The 24,492-nt window shown below is 60.0% G+C and overlaps 1 protein-coding gene across 2 annotated transcripts; it reads left to right on the top strand.

Moving 5' to 3' along the window:
* Nucleotides 1-882: 882 nt before the first annotated feature.
* CNDP2 (carnosine dipeptidase 2) lies at nucleotides 883-19,247 on the top strand. 2 transcript variants are annotated; one of them, XM_008261467.5, is made up of 12 exons: nucleotides 883-914; nucleotides 3,730-3,820; nucleotides 4,864-5,007; nucleotides 7,608-7,770; nucleotides 9,859-9,947; nucleotides 11,400-11,600; nucleotides 13,331-13,415; nucleotides 14,371-14,531; nucleotides 16,034-16,198; nucleotides 17,372-17,513; nucleotides 17,706-17,853; nucleotides 18,615-19,247. In XM_008261467.5, exons 2-12 carry the CDS (start codon nucleotides 3,761-3,763, stop codon nucleotides 18,682-18,684), a joined length of 1,428 nt encoding a protein of 475 aa, XP_008259689.2. In that variant the 5' UTR covers nucleotides 883-914; nucleotides 3,730-3,760; the 3' UTR covers nucleotides 18,685-19,247. The 2 variants fall into 2 exon arrangements, with proteins under 2 accessions (XP_008259689.2, XP_008259690.2); XM_008261468.5 differs by having other exon boundaries at nucleotides 883-1,536.
* The last annotated feature ends 5,245 nt before the right edge of the window (nucleotides 19,248-24,492 follow it).

Raw genomic sequence — 24,492 nt, 5'->3', positions numbered from 1 at the left:
CTTGCAAACCACGATGAAATATTGTTAACGCATTCGTCTCACTTGGGCCCAAGCCTCCTCCCGGCTCTTGTCAACACAACCCTTGCTCGTTTCATCCCCACCACGTACCCATCGCATTTTGATAAACTGTAGCGGGCTATGGATTCTACGCTACATCACTTCCTTCTGCTGTGGTTCTCACCGAACCCTGTCTCACTCCAGCAAGCCTTTCACGTATGGATACCTGAACCACTTTGTTCAAAGCCCAGTTGATAGCATGGAAGGTTGTATCGCCAATAAACCTTGACTCCTAACATCTAAGAGTTCTTTACCGGAATGTGTAATACACTCAAATGCAAAGAACGACCGCTTGGAGAGGCAGAGACGAGCAGAGCGAGGTCACTCCGCAACGCCCACCTCCTCCGGGCTGGGCTCACAAGCACCAGCGAGAAACCCTGAGCCCCCCGGGGAATCTGACGGCCTCGGACCCAGGCCCTGGAGGGGGCTGGGCAGCTCCCCGGCGCCACCTTGACCCTCAGGCCTGGGATCGCACCGGCTTGGAACCAGCAAACTTGTATTAAAAAACAAGTCATCACGCGGGGCAGCGCCACGTCAGCGGGCCGCGGAGCGACAGCGACCGCCCCCAGGGTGGGCCCAGGATCGCACACCCCACGCCACGAGCCCGACCTCGCCGGACGGGTACACCCGCGGCCACACGCCTCCTCACGCACGCACGCACGCACGCACGCACGTCCCTCCCTGCGCCTCTCGACGCGGAGGGGCGGGGCGACGTCGGCCCTCACGGCGAGACCGGGGATTGGTGGACGGGAGGGTGACGTCGGCCCTCCAGGCGAGGCGGGGCGTCGGTGGGCGGGGCGGGCCCAGGGGCGTGGCCGGGGACACGTGGTACGGAAGCCGCGCCGCGCCTGCCGCCGGTAAGCGGACCTTCTTCGCGGAGCCTTCCCGCTGCCTCTTTGTCCCGGTGGGCGGCCCGAGTCGGGGAGCGGGCCGGGCTGCGAGGGCCCCGGCCAGGCGACGGGCTCGCGCCTCGTTCCTGTGCGGCCGGCCTGCTGTCGGCCTCGGCATGCCGGAACTGTGGAGGCCGCGCTGTTCCTGGGGCAGGGGGCCGCCCCGGAAGTCCCTGGGGCGAGGCGGCCCCTCGGCAGGGACCCCTACCTCCGTCTCGGTCCCCCGGGCCGTCGCGATGACCTGGACAGCCCCGGGTTCAGGCCTGCGCGACTCCTGGGGGCGGGGTCTGGAGCGGGGCGCCCCGAGGCGAGGTGGGGTTGCGGGGAGCCTGCAGGGCGGGCCTGCCGACAACTCCAGGCTCCCTGCACCCAGGAGTGCCCCCTGCACCAGCGTGTAGGCCCGGAGGCTGGAGACCCTGAGGGGAGACCCGGATCCCTGGCCGGCTTGCTGATGCGGGCAGGTCTCGCATTGCATCGGCCTCAGTCTCTGTATCTGTCAAATGGGCGGCGGCACTCGGTCCGCCTGCGCTGTCGTCCTGGAGTGCCTGGGCCTCGCAGCCAGGGCCCCCAGCCTGCGCTCGCTGCCCAGGTTGGTTTCTGGAGAGCCGTCCTGGTGCAGGGGACCTGCCTGGGGCCTGTGTGGGAGGAGGGGAGAGGACAGATCGGTTCACAGTATGTTTGGGGTGGATTTCTAGGAAGACAGATGGGAAGCCCCACCCGCGTTCTGGTGGCTTTTACATAGACTGAAGCCGTGATTCGTTATCTACTGTATACCTTGAGCTGATGAGGAACAGCATTGGGATTCCCAGCGCTGAAAGAACCCAGAAACCGAGAGCTTTAAAGAGGGAGGCGTGGGCTAAGATTTGCTTCTTTGCAGCCCAGCATTTTGCTGTCAGCTCCACCAGGGAAGAGGACAGTGGGTCCATCTGACTTTGGTGCTGGGGGGGGGGGGGGTGAAACTGGGAGAGCAGGCTGCCTGACCCCGGGCCCAGTGGCTGGAGTCAGCGTTGGGAGGAGCGGCTGCCTCTTCCCCCGCCCGCCCGGTGACTGCCTGGGTAGCGGAACAGGCCGGCCTTTGTTCTGTCTCCTAAGGTAGAAAGCGCACTTGCACTTTGGATCATTGTATCCTTGAGTGCCTTCAGCTGCAAGGCCATGGGTTAATTTGACTACAGAGAACTTACTGGTAGTAAGAATGTATCTCATGGATGTGGGATTTGTGGTACTTTAGAAACCCAAGTGAGAAGCCCCAACAGCAGCGTTTCATCCTGCAGACAGGTCGCTTGCATGTGTGCATTTCATGCAAACAGGTAGCGTGTGTGCGTGTGCGCGTACATTTTTGCTGACTGATGGATGAGAGTGTGACGTGTTGGCAGCTGTAAGATGTCTGCAACATCAGCAGTGGACTCTGCTTTTTCCAGCGCCTCCACTGAGTCACGTGAGTGGGCGGGGAGGTGTGCAGCCATGTCCTGCCCTGCTGCTGGCGTTCGAAGGGGGGCAAGAGGGCACTAGGAGCTTAGTCGTCGGAGCTCCTGCCCACACAGAATTCACACGACTTCATGACTGTGCGCGCAGCTGGGGAAGCTTCCTGGGCCTGCCAAGCGGCTGCCAGGCTTGGGGAAAATCACCTGTCCATTTAGAGCTCTCTCTGGGGTCCCACACAAAGAACAGAAAGCTCTTTAGCGGCGGTGTGTCCGTGCGTGGCATTCACCCGGCACCCACGCGGGAGGCCCTGCAGCTGTGGCTGCGATGCACCCGGGGTCCCAGCCGCGCTGCTGCGTCACTAGCCCAGACCTGCCACCGCCGTGAGTCTCACCCCTAACGGGACTCCAGACTGTCAGCCGAAGAAAGGGACTGAGCCGGCTTTGAACGTCTCAGCGCCAGAATTACGTTTTCGCTTCGAATTCCTTTCGATTCTTAAGAACATGGCTTCTTCTCCCCCGTACTGTCAGGTGCTGCAGAAGCTGCTAGGTGTCCGGCATGGAAAACCAGTGTAGGAGGTGTGTCCCGCAGGCTGCGGGTCAGCGGCCGCTCCCGTCTTGTGTTCCTGCAGGACAGCATAGGCAGCATCCAGCCCTCGGGCACACGGGCCATGAAGCCACCTGGTCCGGCCCTGCCGAGGCAGCCCCCGGCGGCCTGGAAACGCAGCAGACCCGTAGCGGCCGGTTTTTGAGTCGATAATGTTGTGTGGCCTGTGAACGATGTTGTGAATATCCAAATGGCCCCTTGGCAAAAAGAAGAGTCCCCTACCCCCTGCCCCCCCCTCCCCGGCCATGCATTTGGCATGCTGCCCTCAGCCTGTGCTGTTGGAGGACCAAGAGCACCCACTTCAGAGCTCGTAGCCTTCCATGGGCTGTGTTGGCTGTGTTGCGGGCTTGTGGCTGAAGACACGAGGTGTGACGAGGTGACTGTCTTCTCTGGGGCAGTAGGAAGTGGAAGGTTCCCTGTGAATAAATCGGCGCTACTGGGCACTTCCTCCTGTACTTTGCAGCCGGCTCGGCTGTCTCTACTGCCGCCCGCCTCCCCCACCCCCTGCCGCTGCCTGCCTGCCTCTGCCTGCAGTTTTGTGGAGTTTCCTTCGGAGGGAAGCGGGGTAGTTCCATCCAAGCCTAGCTTTGTCGCTGAAGCCCCAGTCACTTCCCGGAATGTCCTGTGATGAGGGCGTTGCCATGCAGGCTGGAGGGCGGAGCCGTGCTGCACCGCTCCCAGCCCAGGAGCGCCTGCCAGGCCGGTTGCCGCCAGTCTCTACCTGAAGGCAGGACTGACCGGTTGCTCTTCCTTCCAGGAATCTCCGAGGTGTGCCGTGTGGCTGAAGGATGTCGGCCCTCAAGACCCTGTTCCAGTACATTGATGACAACCAGGAGCGCTACATCCAGGTAAAAGGAGCTGTAAGACTGGGCTCAGAGGAATCACACTGTTCAAGTCCAGGGTTTGAGAACGCCACCCAGGAATCCCTTCTCATTACACTGACTTTCACGTTTGATTTTCACCAGGAAGTGTGAGTATATGCTTCCAGTACAGCAAAACTAATGTGAGAGTCTTGTTTAATCTCCACTCTGTTTAGCATATCGTGAGGCGGTCACGTTTTATATTACTCTGCTTTTTGACATTAACTTAAAAAATCATGTTATGGAGTTATTCTTGGTGCACACATTTCAGATGCGATTTTTAGAATTCTTACTCTAAAAATTATAGTTTGGGAAACTTGAACATTGTCAAGATGATAAATAGGCTAACTTGGGCTGTGTAACAATGTTGAGAATTTTCTGTGCCTTCAGTCGTAACTTTGTTAGATTCAGATTCTAGCTTGTCTTTTAACAGTTTACTTTACTGCATTCTTAATGGTTAAAAAAACATAGTCTGGTGCCGGCGCCGCAGCTCACTAGGCTAATCCTCCACCTGCAGCGCCAGCACCCCGGGTTCTAGTCCCGGTTGGGGCACCGGATTCTGTCCCGGTTGCTCCTCTTCCAGTCCAGCTCTCTGCTGTGGCCAGGGAGTGCAGTGGAGGATGGCCCGGGTCCTTGGGCCCTGCACCTGCGTGGGAGACCAGGGGAAGCACCTGGCTCCTGGCTTCGGATCGACACAACGTGCCGGCCGTAGTGGTCACTTGGGGAGTGAACCAACGGAAAAAGGAAGACCTTTCTCTCTGTCTCTCTCTCTCTCTCTCACTGTCTAACTCAAAAAAAAAAAAAAAAAATACAGTCTGCTGTTTTTCTGTTAGGCTCTAGTTCTGAATACAGAATCAGTGCAGTTTTAAAATCTTAAGCAAAAAGCCAAGGAGAAGGGTCTGTTTCTCCAAAATGTTCAACACGGGCAGGTCAGCGTGGCGTGCCTGGAACACGGCAGAATTACTATGCGTACCTTTCTCCCCTAAGGAGCACCGCTTCAAAAACCCCCCTGTGCTTGCTGTCCACAACAGAAACTCGCGAAATGGGTGGCCATCCAGAGCGTGTCGGCGTGGCCGGAGAAGCGAGGGGAGATCAGCAGGATGATGGAAGTGGCCGCGGCCGACATCCAGCAGCTGGGCGGCTCAGTGGAGCTGGTGAACATCGGAAAGCAAAAGGTGAGGCGTCAGCATCTCGGCTCAGAAACGGGGAAGGGCCTGATTCAGCCGTGGCGGCTTGTGAGGACGGGGCAAAGGTTCTGTGATACTCAGCGTTTTCCTGCAGTGAGAACTGAGTTAATGGAAAAGCCATTCTCAGCGAGGAGTGGAGATCCTTTTGTAGAAATCAGGGAGTGCAGATGAGGAAGTTGCACTTTACCCACACGGATGTAACCATCCCATGAGCCGCCAGCCAGCCAGCCAGCCAGCCAGCACTGTGCCCCAGGCTTCACAGTGGAGTGGGAGAGCTGTACGCAAGGGAGCTGGGCGCGGCTGCATTGTAACGCAGGCCTCTGATGGATGAGAATGGCTTGTCCTCTTTGTCTTCTCAGTGAGCATTCTCTGGTCACTACTCCAGGAATTTAATTTCGGATGATTTCAGCCCCGTGTTAATCGTATGTTTCATGCTGTTTATTTTCAGAGTTTACAGTCCCCTTAAGGGCAGAGTGTGGCAAGTCTAGGTTGACCTTGGTTCTTCTGCTTGGTGATTAGGGGTCAGACTGAAGTCTCAGGCCTGGAAGTTGGTTGTGAATGTTCATTCAGTCTGATCCCCAGCCTGGTGGGCTGGTGTCCTGTGGGAGCCTCAGTGGCTCATGGGAAAGCCAGCATTGCAAGCCAGTGCACCTGACTCCTCATCCAGTATTTTTGGTTGAGAGTTTCTATCGGGGACCGGAAGACCTCACCCCGGCTCGGAAAGTGCCGTGGAGGTTTCGGCGGTGCGGTGCAACGTGGTCTGTCTTCCCGTACGTGCGTCTAGGGACGGCTCCATTGCTCGGGAAGGGAGGCTGACGTGAGGCAGGAGTGGAGGCGGGGTGGGAGCTGCCCGCGGTGCGTGCAGAGGCCTGGCGGGACTCCTAACGCAGTGCACCTTAGGGCAGATTTCCCTGTGGCCCCAGCAGCCACAGGGAAATGCGGGAGTATTTCAGAGGAGCCTGTCGGGTGCACATCTCAATAGAGAAGCCCCCGTCATTTAGAATCCTCTCCCTGCTCAGCTTGGGACGCAGAGGCCGTGTGTCCTGTGTGACCAGGGAGTTCTGAGGGGTGAGTCTGTGCCCCTGGTGGCCACAGGCTGCCTTTCTGAGGACCAGTGCGCCGGCCCAGCCCGTGTGCAGTTGCCGTGGGTGAGCCGTGTGGCCTGCAGGTGCTGCCCGCTGCGAGCTGTGGGGTTGGAAGAGTTACTTGGGGTTTACTCAGAAGACAGATCCTGCGTTCTTCCAGCTTCCAGCCGCTGCCCAGCCGCTCGGCGTGCTTGTGCGTGGGCGGTCCCAGCTGCTGTCCAGGTCACCTGATGCTCATTTTACCTCCTGTGTGCAACTGGCCAGTGTGGCTGTCCTGCCACTTTGGTTTGTGTGTTATGTTACTTCCATAGGCAGTGTTTTCTAGTAGCTAGACGTGTGTGTGTGTGGTGTGTGTGTCTGTGTGTGTGGTGTGTGTGTATGTCTGTGGTGTGTGAGTGTGTATGTGTGTGTGTGTGTGTGGTGTCTAGTTGGAACAAGCCCTTCCTCCTTTGGCTAAAACAGAAGTCCGAAGCCTTTGCCTGCCTCTGCCGCCTGCGGTGACGCTTCCTAGTGGTCAGCAAACGTTTGCCTTTTGGAAGAGGACTGGGGGAGGAGGTACTCGGACCGTGGGGTTTGTGCACAGCCTGAGTGGCCAGGGTTTCATCAGAGGTGGAGGCTTAGAGCTGATGTGGAACTTGGAGAAGGCCTAGGAGGCATTTGCCTTCACATCCCGAGACTCAGGGAAGCGCTGTGGCGGGTCGTTTCCGTTTTCGGCAGGGGCAGGAAGCCGGACAGGAGACAGGCCTTGGGCGCAGGGCTCGGGTGGGGGGAGGGTGCCAGCCAGCACCACTTGAGTCATGTGCTTAAGTGAAAGATGCTTCCTTCTGTCCTGCTGTGCAGCCCTTTCTGTAGTCTGCACACAAAATGTAAAAAAATGCATCTCCTGGCTTAAGATTGGCTAGCTGCCAACCCTCGTTTTAAAAAATCACAAATCCGGCCGGCGCCGCGGCTCACTAGGCTAATCCTCCACCTTGCGGCGCCGGCACACCGGGTTCTAGTCCTGGTCGGGGCGCCGGATTCTGTCCCGGTTGCCCCTCTTCCAGGCCAGCTCTCTGCTGTGGCCCGGGAGTGCAGTGGAGGATGGCCCAGGTGCTTGGGCCCTGCACCCCATGGGAGACCAGGAGAAGCACCTGGCTCTTGGCTTCAGATCAGCGCAGTGCGCTGGCCGCAGCAGCCATTGGAGGGTAAACCAACGGCAAAGGAAGACCTTTCTCTCTGTCTCTCTCTCTCACTGTCCACTCTGCCTGTCAAAAAAAAAAAAATCACAAATCCAGTTGCATCCTAAACTCAGCCTGGATAATGTTTTGTTTTGTGAAAGAAAAAAATCAGCCCTTGCAAATGTACCAGCTGCCAGAAGTTGGTGGGCGTGGTTCGTGATGAGGACGGCCGAGGAGGCTCGGGGCTATAGGAACGGTGCCGGGTGCCGGGTGCCGGGTGCCGGGTGCCGGCAGCCCCGATCCTGACAAGCTGCTCTGATTGCCACCCCCCCCCCCCCGCACTCAGCTCCCTGACGGCTCCGAGATACCGCTGCCGCCCATCCTCCTTGGCAAGCTGGGCTCGGACCCCCAGAAGAAGACGGTGTGTATCTACGGGCACCTGGACGTGCAGCCCGCGGCGCTGGAGGACGGCTGGGACAGCGAGCCCTTCACCCTGGTGGAGCGGGACGGTGAGGCCTCCGCGTGCCCCTTCTGCTTTGGGCGTCGCTGGCAGTCTCTTGGGTTCCCCGTGCAGGACAGGTGACCTGTAACACAGTTTAGCAGCTGGTTTCTGGACGTTTCGTGGGCCTCGGTTGCTGACACTTGGGGAAGCCCTCCCTTCCCCGTGCCAGTGAGTCCGTTGTGGCCTTGACTCTGCGGGGCCGCTGGCCTGAATGGAGGCTGTCCAGCCCCTCAGCCCCAGTGCTGCCCCACCCTGGCCGTGGGGGCGCCTTGGTCACTTCACTGGCAGCTTGGGCTGTCCTCTCTGCACATCCCGTCTCGGCACAGAGGCCTCTGCTTTCATGTCTGTGAACAGCTTGCCCGGGTGCAGGCGCCCTCCCCTGCGCCTGGCCCTCTGGGCGGGGTCTCAGACTCCTTCCCTGGACCTCCTTCGCGTGAATCCCTGCCGGGGTCTTCAGGGCCTTCCTGGTTTCCCGGGAGTTGTGATCCTTCCTGGGCAAAACTGAACGCTGTTTCCTCTCCAACAGTGGCGTGTGTGAGACGCACTCCCCACCCTGGCCCTCCTCCCAGTGAACTCGCCGGCCTGTAGTTAACATACAGTCGGCTTCCGGGTACACCCGGGCTCTCTTCGGGCTCTCCCCTGCCACATCCGCTCCATCTCTCTGGAACTGGGTGCCTGCTCTTCACACACGGCGGGCAACAGCACCACCCGCCCCCAGCCTGGTCTCCCTGCCCCTGCCCGGGCCCTCTCTCCCATGGCTCTCCCCCACTGAAGCCCTTCCCGTCCTTTTGAGTGGCTGTGCCCTGCCACTCCGCCTCCTGCCGCGGTCCTCACGCGTCAGCACCCCACGCCGATCCTGCACCAGCTCTGCAGAACCCTCTGGGCAGACTCAGGACAGCCCGAGGCCCCTGCCCACTTGCTCCGCCTTCCCCTCCTTGCTTTCCCACCCGAGCCCAACCACTTAGACCCTGGGCAGCCCCAGGAGTCCACGCTACTCCATGCCACAGCTGAGGACCTGAGCCGCCGGGAGCACCTGCAGTTACGTGAGCAGTGGTCACCATGGCCGTGTCTTCCATGGCCTCCCTCTGAGACCCACTCTGGCCAGTCCTCCCTCCTCCCTCTGCAGACTCTGGTCAGTGAAGCTAGAATGGGGCCTCCCTGCGGACATCCCACCCACGCTGCCCTGGAGCGGGAGCTCAGCGTGCTTCTCCCTGCCTCTCATGCCCCTCTGAGCCCTCACAGTGCCGGCTTCTGGCTCTCCAGCGGTTGTCACGGAGCAAGGACTGTGTCTTAGGAGAGCTTCTGTGGACAGCTGGGTTTAGCTTGCACAAGGACGTTCCCACGGTAGTGATGACTGTAAGCCTCACACTACCTTGGGGCAGGGAAACTCAGGCCGAAACTGCCAGGCCTTCAGGACAGTCCAGGGCAAGCAAGTCAGAGGGCTGGCTGGGACAGACCCAGGGCGGCTGGAGCGTGGCCGAGCCCTGAGCCCCCGCGGCCTGGGCTCCTCACGGGCTGCATTGAGCCGCTCTGCCCTCTCCCTGGTCTGCGAGACCGTGCCCTGGTGGTGTGGCAGGCGGAGCACGGGCCTCAGCTGTTGACGGTGGTCCATCTGGAGCAGGTGTAGGGGGACGAATACTGGGACAGATGACAGGGATTAGAAATGGTACCACAACTCAAGAAAGAGAAACCAAGAACTCAAGAGTGACAGTGCAAGTTCTGTTCTTTATCAAGTTAGACATAAGAACTGGGGTGGGGTGCAGTTTGTGTCCCTGAGTGTGGCGGGCTCCGGCCTTCCTGCTTCCAGCTGCTGTGGTAGACTAATGAACCAGCCACCTGGCCTGACTTCCTGGGATTGAGTTCTGAGTTCCCCGGTGAGGCCGGCAGCGTTCACAGGACCCAGCGTTCCGGTGAGCACAGTGACTGCTCCGGAGGTTCTCAGGGCAGCGCCGCATAGAGAGTCGGGCTGCTGCGAGAGAAAGCCTCACCCAGGAGCCCCGGGGTCCTGCTCATGGCATCAGATGGCCGTCTGAGATAAGCGCCTTCTGGTTGTGGGATAGTCCCAACTTGATGAATTTGTCGGTTGCTCTTGCAGGCAAGTTGTATGGGAGAGGCTCCACTGACGACAAGGGACCTGTGGCCGGCTGGATGAATGCCCTGGAGGCCTATCAGAAGACAAATCAGGTAGGCCCCGCGGGCGCTCCGCCCATCTGCGCAGTACTGAGACAGGCTGTCCGTTCACTCGGGGGAAAAAGCAGCGCCCGCTTATCAGCACCACTGACTCAGGTTGAAGAGAAACCGTAAAAGTGTGATTGCTTTACACATGCTCAAAGGTTGTAGTATCGATGATCAGCAAGATTCTTGCCAACAGGCGAGACGAGAACTTCAGCCGCTGACTGCACCCGCAGGCAGGGCCACCAGCCGCCATGCCGCGTGGCTGTGTGACCGACTCTGTGTGTCTTCCCTCCTACACATGGGTTCTATTTTTTAAAATGTGTTTTCTTAACTAAGAAATACCTGTTTAGTGTTCAAAGTTAGTAAAAATACAGAAAAGTAGGGAGGAAAAAATACCCTAATGCATTGTTGTTGACTGAGATTTTGATGTTTTTTAACCTAATTGTGATCATGCTGTGTAGTGAGTTTTCAAATCTTGCTTTTATATTGTATCGTGATAAAAAGAAAGTAAACGTTGGACAAAGCATGGAATGTGAGATCTGAAGAGCCTCAGAGCCTCTGTCCACGTGGTCCTCTTGCACAAGAAGGAAGTGACTCCCAGAACCCATGGCCACGGCCTGACCACTGCTGGCCCTGCGTGCCGGGTGCTAGAGCTAGGAAGCCCTGCCCCTTCAGGGCCCTGTGGAGCCCTCAGCGCAGGGCAAGGGGTGCTGGGGGACAGGGCAGACTCTCAGAGCGCGCCACAGCCTGACGCCTGTTCCACAGGGCGGGTCCCGGGGCAGGAGAGGACAGGGAGTGCACGTAGTGATGAGCAGTGCTGTCTGGACAGCTGCAAGCCAGGACTCGTGGGACTCGAGTCCCACTTGGCTCTGCCGTCCTCTCGGGTGGCCTCTGGTCTGGGGGTCCCCCAGCTTGCTGTGCAACTCACTTTCTCATCGTGATGGGGCGACCTGCCTCACCCCACAGAGCTGGGGAGCCCATGGGAACCACACAGTGACCATATCTCAGGGGTGCGTTACCCTTGGGCCTCTGGCCAGGGCTGTGGTGGCTGTCGTAGGCGGTGCTGCTGGTGCCATGGGGCCTGCTCGGAGGAGGAAGGAGCTCACTCGCTCTTCCTCCAGTCAGCAGAGGCCGGGGCTCTTCCTTGTGGCCTTGATTTTAGAGGGAGCAGCTGGACGCTCGGACGCTGTTTGTCTGGGAGCTGGTAGAGACCCCTGAGTGGGGCATCGCAGGCATGCTGCCGAGAGCCATGCCTCCCAGCCTGGCCTGCGTGGCCCGGGCATCCGCGGTCCAGTGCTCGTGAGCGCAGTCCCCGTGGGTACAAGCAGCAGCCTGGGGCTGGGCTGGAGGAGGCTGGGTGTGTAGAACCTTCCCTTTCAAGGCCCTGGGCTGTCCTGCCTGTTGCTTCTGATGGACCGCACAGAAGACTGACTGCCTCCTCTTCGTGCCCCCGTCTCCTAGGATATCCCTGTCAACGTCCGCTTCTGCCTCGAAGGCATGGAGGAGTCTGGCTCCGAAGGCCTGGACGAGCTGATTTTTGCCCAGAAGGACAAGTTTTTTAGAGACGTGGACTACGTCTGCATCTCTGACAACTACTGGCTGGGCAAGAAGAAGCCGTGCATCACCTACGGGCTCCGGGGCATCTGCTACTTCTTCATCGAGGTACAGCGCGGGGCTGCCCAGCCCCGTTTCCCGGCCGCCGACTCCCGCGTCTCCCTGATCCGTACCCTGCCATGGGCAGGTGCCAGGACGCCCGTCACGTGAAGGGGGAGCTCGGAGTGGGCTCAGGGCCCTGACGCTAGGCGTGGCGTGGGAGGCCTAGGGCAGTGCCACCTCCTGCCGTCGGGAGTCACTTTCATGGCAGCACCGCCGGCGCTGTGGCACTGTTACTTGTTCTGCTGCCTTGGGGCAGCGGAGTGGAGGTCACATGCTGGTCCCTCTTAGAAGACTGAGACGTGTACAAAATGTTCTAGAGGTACTTGTAAAAATCTAGATGTGCCAGCTTTAGCACGTCAGCTAAAGGGAACAAGACGCACCACTCGATGAAGGGAAGCGCAGAGGACCAGCGTGGGAAGGGCCACCCGTGGCAGCAGTCCCCGTCCACCCGTGGCAGCAGTCCCCGTCCACCCGTGGCAGCAGTCCCCATCCACCCGTGGGCAGCAGTCCCCGTCCACCCGTGGCAGCAGTCCCCGTCCACCCGTGGGCAGCAGTCTCTGTCCACCCGTGGGCAGCGAGTCCCTGTCCACCCGTGGGCAGCAGTCCCTGTCCACCCGTGGGCAGCGAGTCCCTGTCCACCCGTGAGCAGCAGTCCCCGTCCACCTGCGGCAGCAGTCCCTGTCCACCCGTGGGCAGCGAGTCCCTGTCCACCCGTGGGCAGCAGTCCCCGTCCACCTGCGGCAGCAGTCCCCGTCCACCCATGGCAGCAGTCCCCGTCCACCCGTGGGCAGCAGTCCCCGTCCGCCCGTGGGCAGCAGTCCCCGTCCACCCGTGGCAGCAGTCCCCGTCCACCGTGGGCAGCAGTCCCCGTCCACCGTGGCAGCAGTCCCCGTCCACCCCGTGGGCAGCAGTCCCCGTCCACCCGTGGGCAGCAGTCCCCGTCCACCCGTGGGCAGCAGTCCCCGTCCACCTGCGGCAGCAGTCCCTGTCCACCCGTGGGCAGCGAGTCCCTGTCCACCCGTGGGCAGCAGTCCCCGTCCACCTGCGGCAGCAGTCCCCGTCCACCCGCGGCAGCAGTCCCCGTCCACCCCGTGGGCAGCAGTCCCCGTCCACCCCGTGGGCAGCAGTCCCCGTCCACCCGTGGGCAGCAGTCCCCGTCCACCTGCGGCAGCAGTCCCTGTCCACCCGTGGGCAGCGAGTCCCTGTCCACCCGTGGGCAGCAGTCCCCGTCCACCTGCGGCAGCAGTCCCCGTCCACCCATGGCAGCAGTCCCCGTCCACCCGTGGGCAGCAGTCCCCGTCCGCCCGTGGGCAGCAGTCCCCGTCCACCGTGGGCAGCAGTCCCCGTCCACCCGTGGCAGCAGTCCCCGTCCACCCGTGGGCAGCAGTCCCCGTCCACCCGTGGGCAGCAGTCCCCGTCCACCCGTGGCAGCAGTTCCCGTCCACCCGTGGCAGCAGTCCCCGTCCACCCGTGGGCAGCAGTCCCCGTCCACCCGTGGGCAGCAGTCCCTGTCCACCCCGTGGGCAGCAGTCCCTGTCCACCCGTGGGCAGCATAGCCAGAAGTATTTTGTGCTGCCTGAGTTGTAATTTGGAAAGTGCCCGAATTTGCTCCTTCAGGGAGCAGATTTTGACTTGGAAAACTGTCACAGCTTGTGCGTGTGCCTTAAGCTGTCTTGTGGTGGAGACGAGCTCCCACTAAGGCCCGCCCCAGCTTACGTGGCCTTTGTTCCGTGCAGGTGGAGTGCAGTGACAGAGACCTGCATTCTGGGGTGTACGGCGGCTCGGTGCACGAGGCCATGACGGATCTCATCGCACTGATGGGTGAGCGCGGGGCTGGCGGTCAGGCCTGTGTCACTCGGGCCAGAGTGCACTGGGCAGTTTCCAGGCTGTGTTATCAGTGTGTGGGCTCGTCAGGAACCTTCAGGAACCAACTTCCATCTGTTTCTTAACCGGCCCACCCCCCTCCTCCCACCCCTGTCCCCTTAAAGAGACCCCGTGCCTCACTTCTGCTCTGCTGGCCTCTGTTCTGTGCAGAGCACTGCTGTGCCTTGTCACCACCCGCTGAACCCTGCCTTGCCTCCAGCACCCACTCGGACACGCCCGGGTCCTGTCCTTCCCGAGGACGCCGCCTTTAGCTCTTGGCATGCGCTGCCTGGTCTGACCGCGTTACACTGGCCACGTGGAGGGCCCTGCCTGGACAGCTCTTTCAGAGCAAGAGCCACGTCTCTGTCTTCCGGGCACCCTCCTGGCGTGAGGCGGTCGGAGCTGCCGATTCCCGGCACGATTCTGTGGGCTGCCGGGTGCCCTCCCAGCGACGGCTGCGCGGGCGAGGGCTGGTGTCTCAGGGCTCTGTCTTCTCTGGCCGCTCCGTTCCCCTCTCAGCCTGCGGAGCAGCTCATCTCCCGTGGAATGTGCACTCGGAGAGAAACGCGGGGGGAGGTGGGTGAGAGCCAGCGGCCCGGTCTGGGCCTGGTCTGGGCCTGGTCTGGGCCTGGTCTGGGCCTGAGGATGGGTTGCTCTCCCGCCTGGCCCTTGCCTGCACCTGCAGAGCGGGAACACTGCCGCTCCACTCTCCCCTTGGGCCTTGGGCCCTCTGGTCGTTGCTTGACTTGCTCACTGCACCTGAGGGGGCCGGCGGCCTTCCGCGGGACCCTGCCCACTGCTCGTGCCCTCCTGCTCAGGCGCGGCCAGGAGGCGCAGGCCGCAGGGCTCTGCTGAGACAGCCGGCGTCGGTGCTGCTGCACACCGACTGTTCCGCCCGCTGTCGTCTTCACAGGCTCCCTCGTAGACAAGAGGGGGAAAATCCTCATCCCTGGCATCAACGAGGCCGTGGCCCCGGTGACCAGCGAGGAGCAGCAGCTGTATGACCACATTGACTTCGACCTGGATGAGTTCGCCAGGGACGTGGGCGCAGAGACGCTCCTGCACGGCTGCAAGGTGCTGGCCGGGTCTGCCCCCCCGTCAGGCTCGTCGCGTGTCCTGTGCCCAGAGGCCCCTCGTGGGAGACAGCTGGGCTACCCGGTACACCGTACCAGGCGGCACTGACTTCCGGAGAGCAGGACGGGAGGGGTCAGGCTCTGTGAAGTGTCCACAGCTGACTCCAGGAGACCCAGCTCTCCTGCTGGCGGGTGCCGTCCTCCTGGGCCCAGGGGTTGTTTAACTCATACGTGACAGAGCCACATGCGGGGTGGGAACTGCACAGGATGTCTGCTTAACCATCAGGGGACCTCGTGTGGTGCCTTACGCGGTTCAGCGCTGGGCTTGTGAGGCTGTGGGTGCAGGTCCAGCAGCACCGCTGTAGCCAGCATTTTTGAGTCTGGCGCCAGGCCTTGCACTGTGCAGGCCCTGGGGATACACAAGGAATAAGGCCTACTGGACTCTTGGGTTCTGTCTCCCAGAGACAGACTTCAGGAGGGCACACGGGGCTGGTGCTGAGGGCCGTGGGCCTGCTGCGGGGCTGGTGGCAGGGCCTGGAGAGAGCTGTCGGGGAGCTGAGGCCTGTGTGAGCTGTTGGACACTCACAGGTGCATCTGGCTGTTTGGGGACTGAAGGCAGGGCCGGGGGAGGGGAGGAGGCTGGCACCGAGCCTGACGTGCTGAGTGGCCTGCTGGGAGCTCGTGTGTCATCCGAGCCAACAGTGGGCCCAGCCACTGCAGCATTCCCCACCACACGGCTCCCACGACTCTCACATCCGGGCGGCCAGTGAGGCTGCGGCAGGTGTGACCCTGACCGGAGGGGGAGGGACCGGGTCAAGGCAGACAGACAGGACCAAGGGGCCAGAGCTCAGGGGTGGGAAGACACAGCCGGTCAGCTGATGCTGAGGACCGGGGGACCAGGCACACAGGAGGAAGGGGTGCCAGGGTCATGTTTGCTGCCGTGCAGGGTACTGTAGGGCCTTGACTGGTCCTGCAGAGGTCACGGAGCTCTTAGCTTGACAGACAAGACGTCTGCAGGAGGCCAGGGCGTGTCGAAAGCATGGGATGCTCAATCTGCTTCCTGTCTGTCCCCTTGATCAGGGAGGGTGGTGTCTGTCTGCGGTCCCGGGGCCACGCCAGGATGCAGTGGTCACCCTGGCTCTCCTCTCCCAGGAAAGATGAGCCCCACATTCCGGGCCGAGGGCCCGGGGAGCATCCACAGATGGTTTGTGTGTGTCCCCTCTTCCTCCTGCCCACGTCGCCCCAGATGTTGTAGGCATTCATGACTAGCCCCGGGGCTTTCCCAGTTCCGTCTGTCAAATCTGAGCTGTCCAGGCCGTAGCGAGGGGCGCTGAAGGGCCACACTGGGCTGTGGAAACCCTCAGAGTCGCCTCTGGGCTGGGCTCTGTGGTGGGTGCTGAGCAGCCCTGCCTGGGCGGGGTCGGGACCCCAGGCCCGGCCCTGTCTGGGGCGGCTGACTGCCAGACTGCAGCCTGGTCGCCCTGACCCTCGCCTGTCTCACAGAAAGACATCCTCATGCACCGCTGGCGGTACCCGTCCCTCTCCCTGCACGGCATCGAGGGCGCCTTCTCCGGCTCCGGGGCCAAGACCGTGATCCCCAGGAAGGTGATCGGCAAGTTCTCCATCAGACTCGTGCCGGACATGACTCCCGAGGCTGTCAGCGAGCAGGCACGTGGGGCGCAGGGCGGGGCCGGGGGTGCTGGGCACGGACTGGGGCGACAGACGGCTCTTCCTAGGGCAGAAACCCAGACCCCACGTGTCCCTGTTGCTTGGCCCTTGCCAGCTCGGTAACTGCAAGAATCAGCAACACGGACGCCCCAGAGAGGCCATATGCACAGGCCTGAGTGCTCTTTGTTCCTGCTGAGGCGCCCAGATCTGACCTCTGACCCCACCTAGGGACTCCGGACCCCTGTGTCTGGAGAGTCCAGGGGGCAGCCTGTCCGTGGAGGCAGGTGGGTGGCGGTTCTAGGAGCTGCTGGTCAGCCAAGCTCACCCAGGAGGGCGTCATGGAGGGCGGGCTGGGGCTTCCTGCTTGCACTGGGACAGCTCTGTCGTGAGGTGGTGTGCCTGGCTGGCTCCCGGCTCCGCCTTGTACCTGCGTGGTGCGTGGCTGTGCTGGTTTGGCGGCTCTGGCTGCACCATCCAGGCAACTGAAGCGGCAGACGGTGTTGCTCAGAGCTCGTGGAGGCAGGAAGGTCCAGGCTCTGGGAGCCGCAGGTGCTGTGTGCCGGGCACGCTCTCCCCAGCCTGTGTGTGGGGCCTGGGGCCTGCTGACCTCCTGTGAGGACACCAGTCGTCTGCCACCAGGGTCCCACCCTAAGACCCCGTTAACCGTGGTACATCTGTGGAGGCCCTGTCTCCAAGGACAGTCAGGCTTAGAGCTTTTGTATGATTTGGAGGTACACACATTTCCAGCCATGACGTAAAGCAAGTTAGGGAGCAGTTTAAATAATACATTGATTGGAATATCTACATACAAGGTGAATTACTAAATGCTAAAACATTGCCTTTTACCTTAAAGTGACTGGATATTGTTTCCTCACAAAAAGCCCCCTTGTCATGGTTGTGCAGATCCAAGTTTGGCACTAAAAATTGCGATGCATGGAAGACACAGAGTAGACCTGCTGTAGACTCCTTGTGGGCCCACTGAAGCAGACTGTACATGCTGTAGGCTGGCTGTGGACCTGGTGTGGGCCCGTTGTGGCAGACCTGCTGTAGCCTCGCCGTAGACCTGTTGCTTTGTAGACACATTGAACACCTGCTGTGGCAGATTGGTGCATTGCCAGCATTGGAGCAGGTGTGAAGCTAACGAAACGTGTGTGTCTTCCGTCTGTGCTGCAGGTCACAAGCTACTTGACTACGAAGTTTGCTGAACTGCACAGCCCCAACAAGTTCAAAGTGTACATGGGCCACGGTGGGAAGCCCTGGGTATCCGACTTCAACCACCCTCATTATATGGCTGGGCGGAGAGCTCTGAAAACAGGTTGGGACGAACGCGCACCCTGTCCTGCCGTGGGCATCAGCAGTGCTCAGGGCGGGCAGGGATGTGGGACGGGGCAGGGCTGCGGTCCCAGCGCCTCGCAGTCTGACTCGGTGTTGCTGAGCAGGGGCTCCATGAAGGACCCCCGCCCTGAGGCCCCAGCATTCACCATTTCTTTTACTCCACTTTCCCCAGTTTTTGGTGTTGAACCAGACTTGACCAGGGAAGGCGGCAGTATTCCTGTGACCTTGACCTTTCAGGAGGCCACTGGCAAGAACGTCATGCTGTTGCCTGTGGGGTCAGCAGATGACGGGGCCCACTCCCAGAATGAAAAGCTGAACAGGTGAGGCCGGTTGCTCGGGCACCGCTTCCTCCTCCGTGCCTCCCTGGGCACGGCTGCTGAGAGAGGCTGGTGGGGAGCAGCGCTTCCACCCTGTTGCCATCTGCAGGTGGCGGCGGTGGGGCTGGCGGGGGTGGCACTGGTGAAGTGAGCTCCGCGTTCATTGCTGGGCACAGAACCCTGTGCCCTTCTATTTCAAAATATTGCAGTGTTGCTGACAGCTACGCAAGCTGCCTGTGTCCCTTCCTGAGTCAGGCCCAGTTGGGGTTCCTGTAACTCACAGGGGTGGAGGCAGCCCCAAGGTAGTGGCAGCAAGGAGAGACCCAGGCAGGCAGGGGCCCACGGGCAGAGCCGGAGGGCACATCTGGCCCCTGGAATTGCTGGCAGCAGGAAGTGAGAACCCATCTGGGAGTGACCAGGAACACCAGGCAGGACTGGGACTGTGGAGGGGTTTGGAGAGACACAGGCCTGATTGCCAGGCTCCAAGGCCTGGCCTTCAGAACAGACAACAGGAGCGGCCCAAGGTCAAGGTCAGGCATTTACTCAGGGCGTTGGGTGTGACACCTTAGGTTCTCTTAGACCCAGACCAGGATTGGCCTGGGGGACGGGGACACTCAGGCTGACCTGGTGGCCAAGTTCTAAAGGCCGGCAGGGCTCGGGACCACCCCAAAGAGAGTGCAGAGCGTGCTGGGGAGGAGCCACAGTAGGCCTAGGTCGACGCTGCCCGACGCCAGCCAATGCCATGATGTGTTCTTTTCCATTAGGCACAACTACATAGAAGGGACCAAGATGCTGGCCGCATACCTGTACGAGGTGTCTCAGCTGAAGAACTGAGAGGCCGCAGAGTTGCGTGTCCAGCCAGGAGTAGTCAGCCCTCTGCCCTCGCCCGCGCTGACTTCCTGGGGCAGTGGAAGCTCCCCCGCCCCTACTTCAGTCTTCCAGATCACACGCAGACTGCCCAGCGCCAGTGTCCGGGTGGAGGCCGCTGTACCGGCAGTGGGAAACCTGTGTTCCTGGGGCTCGGCCGTGGCCCTGATGCCCCGCCTGGTTCCCACAGGTGGTCAGGGTGACTTGACCTCGTGAGATCGCCAGGGTCCAAAGTCAAGGCTCCCCAGTGGGAGGCACTGCTGTCGGGAAATTGAGAGAGACCAAGCAAGGACCCCGCCTCCTGCCTCAGTTTCCACTTGGAATGTTCAGAGGGGGAACGAGGAGAAAAGCTGGGGGGCATCTTACGGCGCGGGGCCCCTGTCCAGTCCCTCGCTGGGGCTGGCTTGTCCTCTCCCAAGACCTGCTGAGTCTCTTCTCTGTCCTGGTCCCTCGCACCCGTGCCTACCTGGAAGGGCTCTGTCATCTCAGTCTGTGCTGCTAAATAAAAAGCAGGAACGAAGCCTCTCCAAGAATCGCCGTCCAGCTTGCTCCTGGCGCGCCCTTGCCTGTGCGTGTGGCGAGGGTGGCCGTCAGGGCGCAGAGAGCAAGACCCTGTCCTCCCAGCCTCGCCTCCCTCCCTCATCTGCACGCGTGACGGGGACACGCTCGTCACCCCCTGAGGGCCCAGAGGGGTCTCCTTGCTGCTAGGCCAGAGGTCCAGCTGGTGTAAAGAACACAGCACCCAGCAGGCCCAGCTTCTGTCGGGGAGAGGAAGCAGAGCGCTTGGAGAAGCGCTGTGGGGGGGGCTGGCGTGGGGAAAACACGATGAACAGGGAGTTGTGCGTGGTGGCAGGGCGCGAGGTGGGACCAGAATCAGCCCAGCCTCTCCAGGCGCCTGTGGCCACCAGGGTGGAGCAGCTGGGACCTGCAGGGTAGACGGCCATCCGCGGTCTTGTTGACGGTGGGTAAGGAGAGCAGCGCTCCCGTGAGGGATTCCCACTGACCCGCAGGGAGGGGACAGGGGAGGTGGGACCCATGGTTGCTACCCGCCCAGGTGGGTGGGCCAGAGTTTGAGAAACAGGGTGACTGTCGCCTGGGAGAACTCCCCTGGTTACTGATCCGCGAGGGGAAGTGGTCATTCCACAGTGGGTGGCTGGCAGGCCCACCTGGACGTGAGCCAGGGCACACCAGCATCGTGTGCCCTGGTGCCTCGAGGACACACCTTCCGGCACCCTTGGATAAACCAGACCGATGAGCCGGGAATGAACCCTAGTTGGTGATGAGCCGGGAATGAACCCTAGTTGGTGTCTGTATCAGTTTTGGTCACGGTGCTGTGCCTGTGTAGGTGTCCGCTGGGTGAAGTACGTCCCGGGGCTCCGCCGGTTTGGCGCCTTTCTGTGTGCCTAGGATTATTTCAAAGGAGACCCTAGACGCTCGGGTTTTCTGAGTTTGCGCCTTCCCTGCCTGCTGAGTTCCCAGCGTTTTGTTGCCCTGCTCGTTAGCATGTCCAGCACTGGGGCTGCTTGTGTGCTTGGGTCGCACGACCTCGTCACAGGCCACGGCAGAACGTTGCCATCACCTCCAGGAGAAAGCTCGCGGCGCTGGCGCTCTCTGCCCTCAGTGTGCCCCTCACTGCCCCAGTACACAGCCACCTCTGCTGACTCGTGCCTCGTTCTTGACCTCACAGGGGATGAGCTGAGCGGGAGGAACGTTTAACTTCTCCCTGAGACGGGGAGTCGGGTTCATTCCGGTCTTGCTACTTGCTGGAGTCTAGGTCAGAGACTTCCACTGCAAATGTCGAGGATCCCCAAGCAACGGTGCTGGTGAGGATGTAGGCCAGGGCGTCCACGCAAGGCGCGTTTATGCTCTTGTCCTTTATGTCACCGTCCACGTGGGTACCCTGCGCCTGTGTGGCTTCTCTGTCTTGGGGGCCTGGGCCCCTCCTGCCCCTCACAGCATCTCACGTGCGTGGTCTCCGCACCAGCTCTGGCCCGAGCAGCCGGTGGGAAAGGGCGAGGAGACAGCACATGACCTCCTTCCCTGGCGAGGTGCAGGGCCCAAGCCAGAATTTGCTTCCTCCGTTTCTTCATTTGCATCTCATTGTTTGTAAAGCAGTGATAGGGCCACTGCAAACTGCTTGACAGGCAGGGAACGGCCTAGGGAAAAGCCCTGGGACCCAGGGGAGAGCACAGTTAATGGGGCAGTAGGGGGCCTCCCCGAGCTGGAAGTCAGCTTTAGGTTCCCCTGTGAATGCCACTCAGGAGGTCCCCAAGGTCATGGAAAGGGCACATTGTGAAACACTCTACATGGACTTTAGGTGTTTTACACCAAAATGAACATTTTTGGGGGCTAGCATTGTAGCACAGCAGGCTGAGCCACGTTTGCATTGCCGGCATCCCATATTGGATGGCTGGTTCAAGTCCTGGCCCCCTGCTTACTCTCCTGAGAAAGCAGAGGAAGATCCCAGGACTCGGGCCTCTGCCACCTCAGTGGGAGACCTAGATGGGATTCTTAGCTACTGGCTTTGACCAAAGCCATCACAGCTATTTGGAGAGTGAGTCACTGGATGAAAGATTCTCTCTGTGTCTCTCACTCCACCTGTCAAATCTTTTCTTCTTAAAGAAATATCTCTTAACTCCATTTTTTTCATAAACTTTTTGAAGCCCCCTCATGCTATGATGTCTCTAGCAAGGAAAACAGAAAAAAGCTTGAAGACAGGAAAGGCATCCAAATTGGAAGTAAAGTCATCTCTGTGCAGATAATGTGATTGTGTGTACAGAAAATGCAGGGGTTGGCGCTGTGACACAGGTTAAGCTGCTGGTGCTGGTGCCAGCATCCCACATGGGCACCGGTTCGAGTCCCAGGTGCCCCATTTCCCATCCGGCTCCCTGCTAATGCACCTGGGAAAGCAGCAGAAGATGGCCCAGGCACTTGGTCCTCTGCACCCACGTGGGACACCCAGAAGGAGCTCCTGGCTCCTGGCTTCTGATTGGCTCAGCTCTGGCCATTTTGGCCATATAATGGAAGATTTCTCTTTAACTCTGCCTTTCAAATAAATAAGTCTTTATAAAGAAAATGTGGAAGATTCCACCAAATCGTCTTAGAATTAATAAATTCATTTAAAAAGATGCAAAATCACCCCCAAAAATGTTACATTCCTATACACTAAAAATGAACCATTGAAGAGTGAAATTAAAATGATCCCATTTACAACAGCATCAAAGAGAATAAAATCCTTACAAATAAATGTAGGGACTGGCCCTGGGGCTCAGTGGGTTAAAGTCCCAGCCTGTAGCACAGGCATCCCATATGGGCACCAGTTGTAGTCCCGGCTGCTCCACTCCTGATCCAGCTCCCTGCTAATGCACCTGGGAAAGCAGTAGAAGATGGGCCAAGTGCTTGGGCCCCTGCACCCATATGGGAGATCCAGAAGGAGCTCCTGGCTTCGAATCGGCCCAGCCCCAGCCGTTGCAGCCATTTAGGGAGTGAACAAGCAGATGGAAGACCTCTGTCTCTACCTCTCTCTCTAACTGTCTTTCAAATAAATAAAAGTAAATATTTTTGAGAGGAATAAATTTAGTCCAGAGTGTGAAAGCTCTGTACAGTGAACAGAGAAGAGGCTCTTCAATAAACGACGTTGGGAAAGCTGGACACACACCAGGAATGGAACTGGACTCTGATCTCACGCCACGTATGAAGTCAACTCAAAATGGGTTAACGACTCAAATGTACGATCTAAAACTGCAAGTCTCCCAGAAGAAGACGTAGGGGCAAGCTGCTCGGCACATCTGGGTGACAGTCTCTGGGATGTGACACCAAAACCCAGGCCACAAAAGCTTCAATAAACAACCGAGACTACACAAGTTAAAAACCTGCTGAGCAAAGGGAACAAAAAAATGAAAAGGCAACCTATGAAATAGTAGAGAATATTTGCAAATTATATAACTGATGAGGGGTTCACATTGTAACTGTCTAAGCAACTCACGGAACTGCACAGCAAAAATACACAAGTACCAACTGAGAAACGGGCAAAGAACCTGAATAGGTGTTTTCCCTGAGAAGACACAGGAATGGTCGATAAGTAGGTAGAAGTAGGTCAGCGTCTTTAGTATCAGGGAAATGCAAATTAAAACCACAGTAATGCATCACCTCATGTCTGTTAGGACGATAATCAAAAATAAAAAGATCTGACAGCTTCCTCTCCTCTCCCTCTGATAGCGCCGCGCAGCCAAGGGCTTCTTTCCCACGGCTCTGTCTCCTCCGCCCAGCGTGGAGACGGAACTTGGAAAGGATCCGGGAGGGCAGTGGGCAGCAAGGTAGCAAGGGATAACCGGGAGGAGCATCTGTCAGAATGGATAGGACAGAATCCGAGAGACACAGCCCGGCCACTCAGACTGGGAAAGCGAGGGGATGTGTTTGACGGACAGGCCACGCGGCGGGGGGGCTCAGGAAAGGCTGAGAGCTGAGCGCACAGCCGGTGCTCAGCCTGGGGTTTATAAGGGAATGGGGGCCGGTTCTGCTCTCTTCTCCTCCCCGCCCCCTTCTCCAGGACAGACGGTTTTCTGAGTGCCAAGCAGGTGGAACTGCTCCCCAGGGTTCACTGCTCAGTGCTGTCAGACTGGGGAGCCCACCTGGCAGAGGGGCTTCCCCAGGGCTCCTGCCTTGGGGGAAGGCGGCGAGGTTTTACCACGCAGTGTTTTTAGGCCAGATAACCCATTTGGTGCTGAGAAGAGAGGACTGTCCTGGAGAGCTCTCCTTGGGGGAAGGCTGGGACACCTGTCTGGGCAGGACGTTGTCAGGGCTGCTTCTGAGCCCCTGCGGATGCTTGGTTTCCTTTAAGGGCCTCTCACACACTAACTTCCTGCTAACGCCCTGACCCCTAGTGGAGCCACCCCACCCCGCTGCGCTCACCTGAGGGTACAGTGGCTGGCCAGGTCCCAGGACATCTGCTGGTGGCCTCGCAGCTGGGGTGCGGGCATCCATCCCCACCAGACCTCCGCCCTCCTTCCTCCCTCTACACGGGGCCCCCAGGCTGGCCGGCGTGGGGAGTGTGGCAGGATGGGGGCCCCAGCCCCAGGCTCACAGCCCTGGCAGGGACTCAGCACCGTGGGGGACTCCTGTTCCTCCAAGGCCAGGGGCGAGGGGGGCCGGGCCCTGTGGCCACTGCCTCCGGCCTCATTCCAGACTCCTCAGCTAAAGGCCTGGCCAGGAGCCTGCTGTCTCCAGTTCTCACCTGGGGTCTTGAAGGCCGCAGTGGGGAGAACTGAATCCCATCCCAGCTCATATGTTGAGGTCTGAACGCCAAGACTTCAGCATGACCTTGCGTGGGCGCTAGGGCGTCCTGGAGGAGGGTGGCCCTGGTGACCCCTGTCCCTGTAAGAAGGAGGAACAGGACACCGACAAACACACACACAGGCAGAGTCGCGGGCAGAGATGGGGCGGTGCCTACGCAGGCAGGGGCCCGGACAGAGTGGCAGCTGCCGGAAGCCAGGAAGAGAAGCTTTGGAGGGAGCCAGCGCTGCCGACACCTCCAAGGCCGCCAGAGCCGTCAGGGAAGAAGCGCCCGCCGCGTAAGCCTCGTGTCCTGCCAGCGCCTCAGGAAACACCTGGGGAGCGCGGCCTGCGCCCGGCGCTGGCCTCTGGTGACATCAGATGATTTTGGGGCCACTGCCTCGGCCTCTGTCTGCACACACGACATGCATTGTTCCTTCCGGAATGCACATGGCACTCAATGGGTGTCTTTGAAGCATCATTGTTTTCCAGCGTGAATGGGTC

The sequence above is a fragment of the Oryctolagus cuniculus genome, chromosome 10 (assembly GCF_051225735.1).
Source record: "Oryctolagus cuniculus isolate XC-2025 breed Fujian yellow rabbit chromosome 10, ASM5122573v1, whole genome shotgun sequence".
Lineage (NCBI taxonomy): Eukaryota > Metazoa > Chordata > Mammalia > Lagomorpha > Leporidae > Oryctolagus > Oryctolagus cuniculus.
This window is presented reverse-complemented; position numbering and strand designations above follow the sequence as displayed.

Excerpts from the sequence above, each read along its gene's own strand:
- CNDP2 (XM_008261467.5), top strand. The coding sequence starts at position 3,761 with ATGTCGGCCCTCAAGACCCTGTTCCAGTACATTGATGACAACCAGGAG. Across the intron at positions 14,532-16,033 it reads CGCTCCTGCACGGCTGCAAG|AAAGACATCCTCATGCACCG; the intron begins GTGCTGGCCGGG and ends CCTGTCTCACAG. Across the intron at positions 17,514-17,705 it reads GCGGAGAGCTCTGAAAACAG|TTTTTGGTGTTGAACCAGAC; the intron begins GTTGGGACGAAC and ends CACTTTCCCCAG.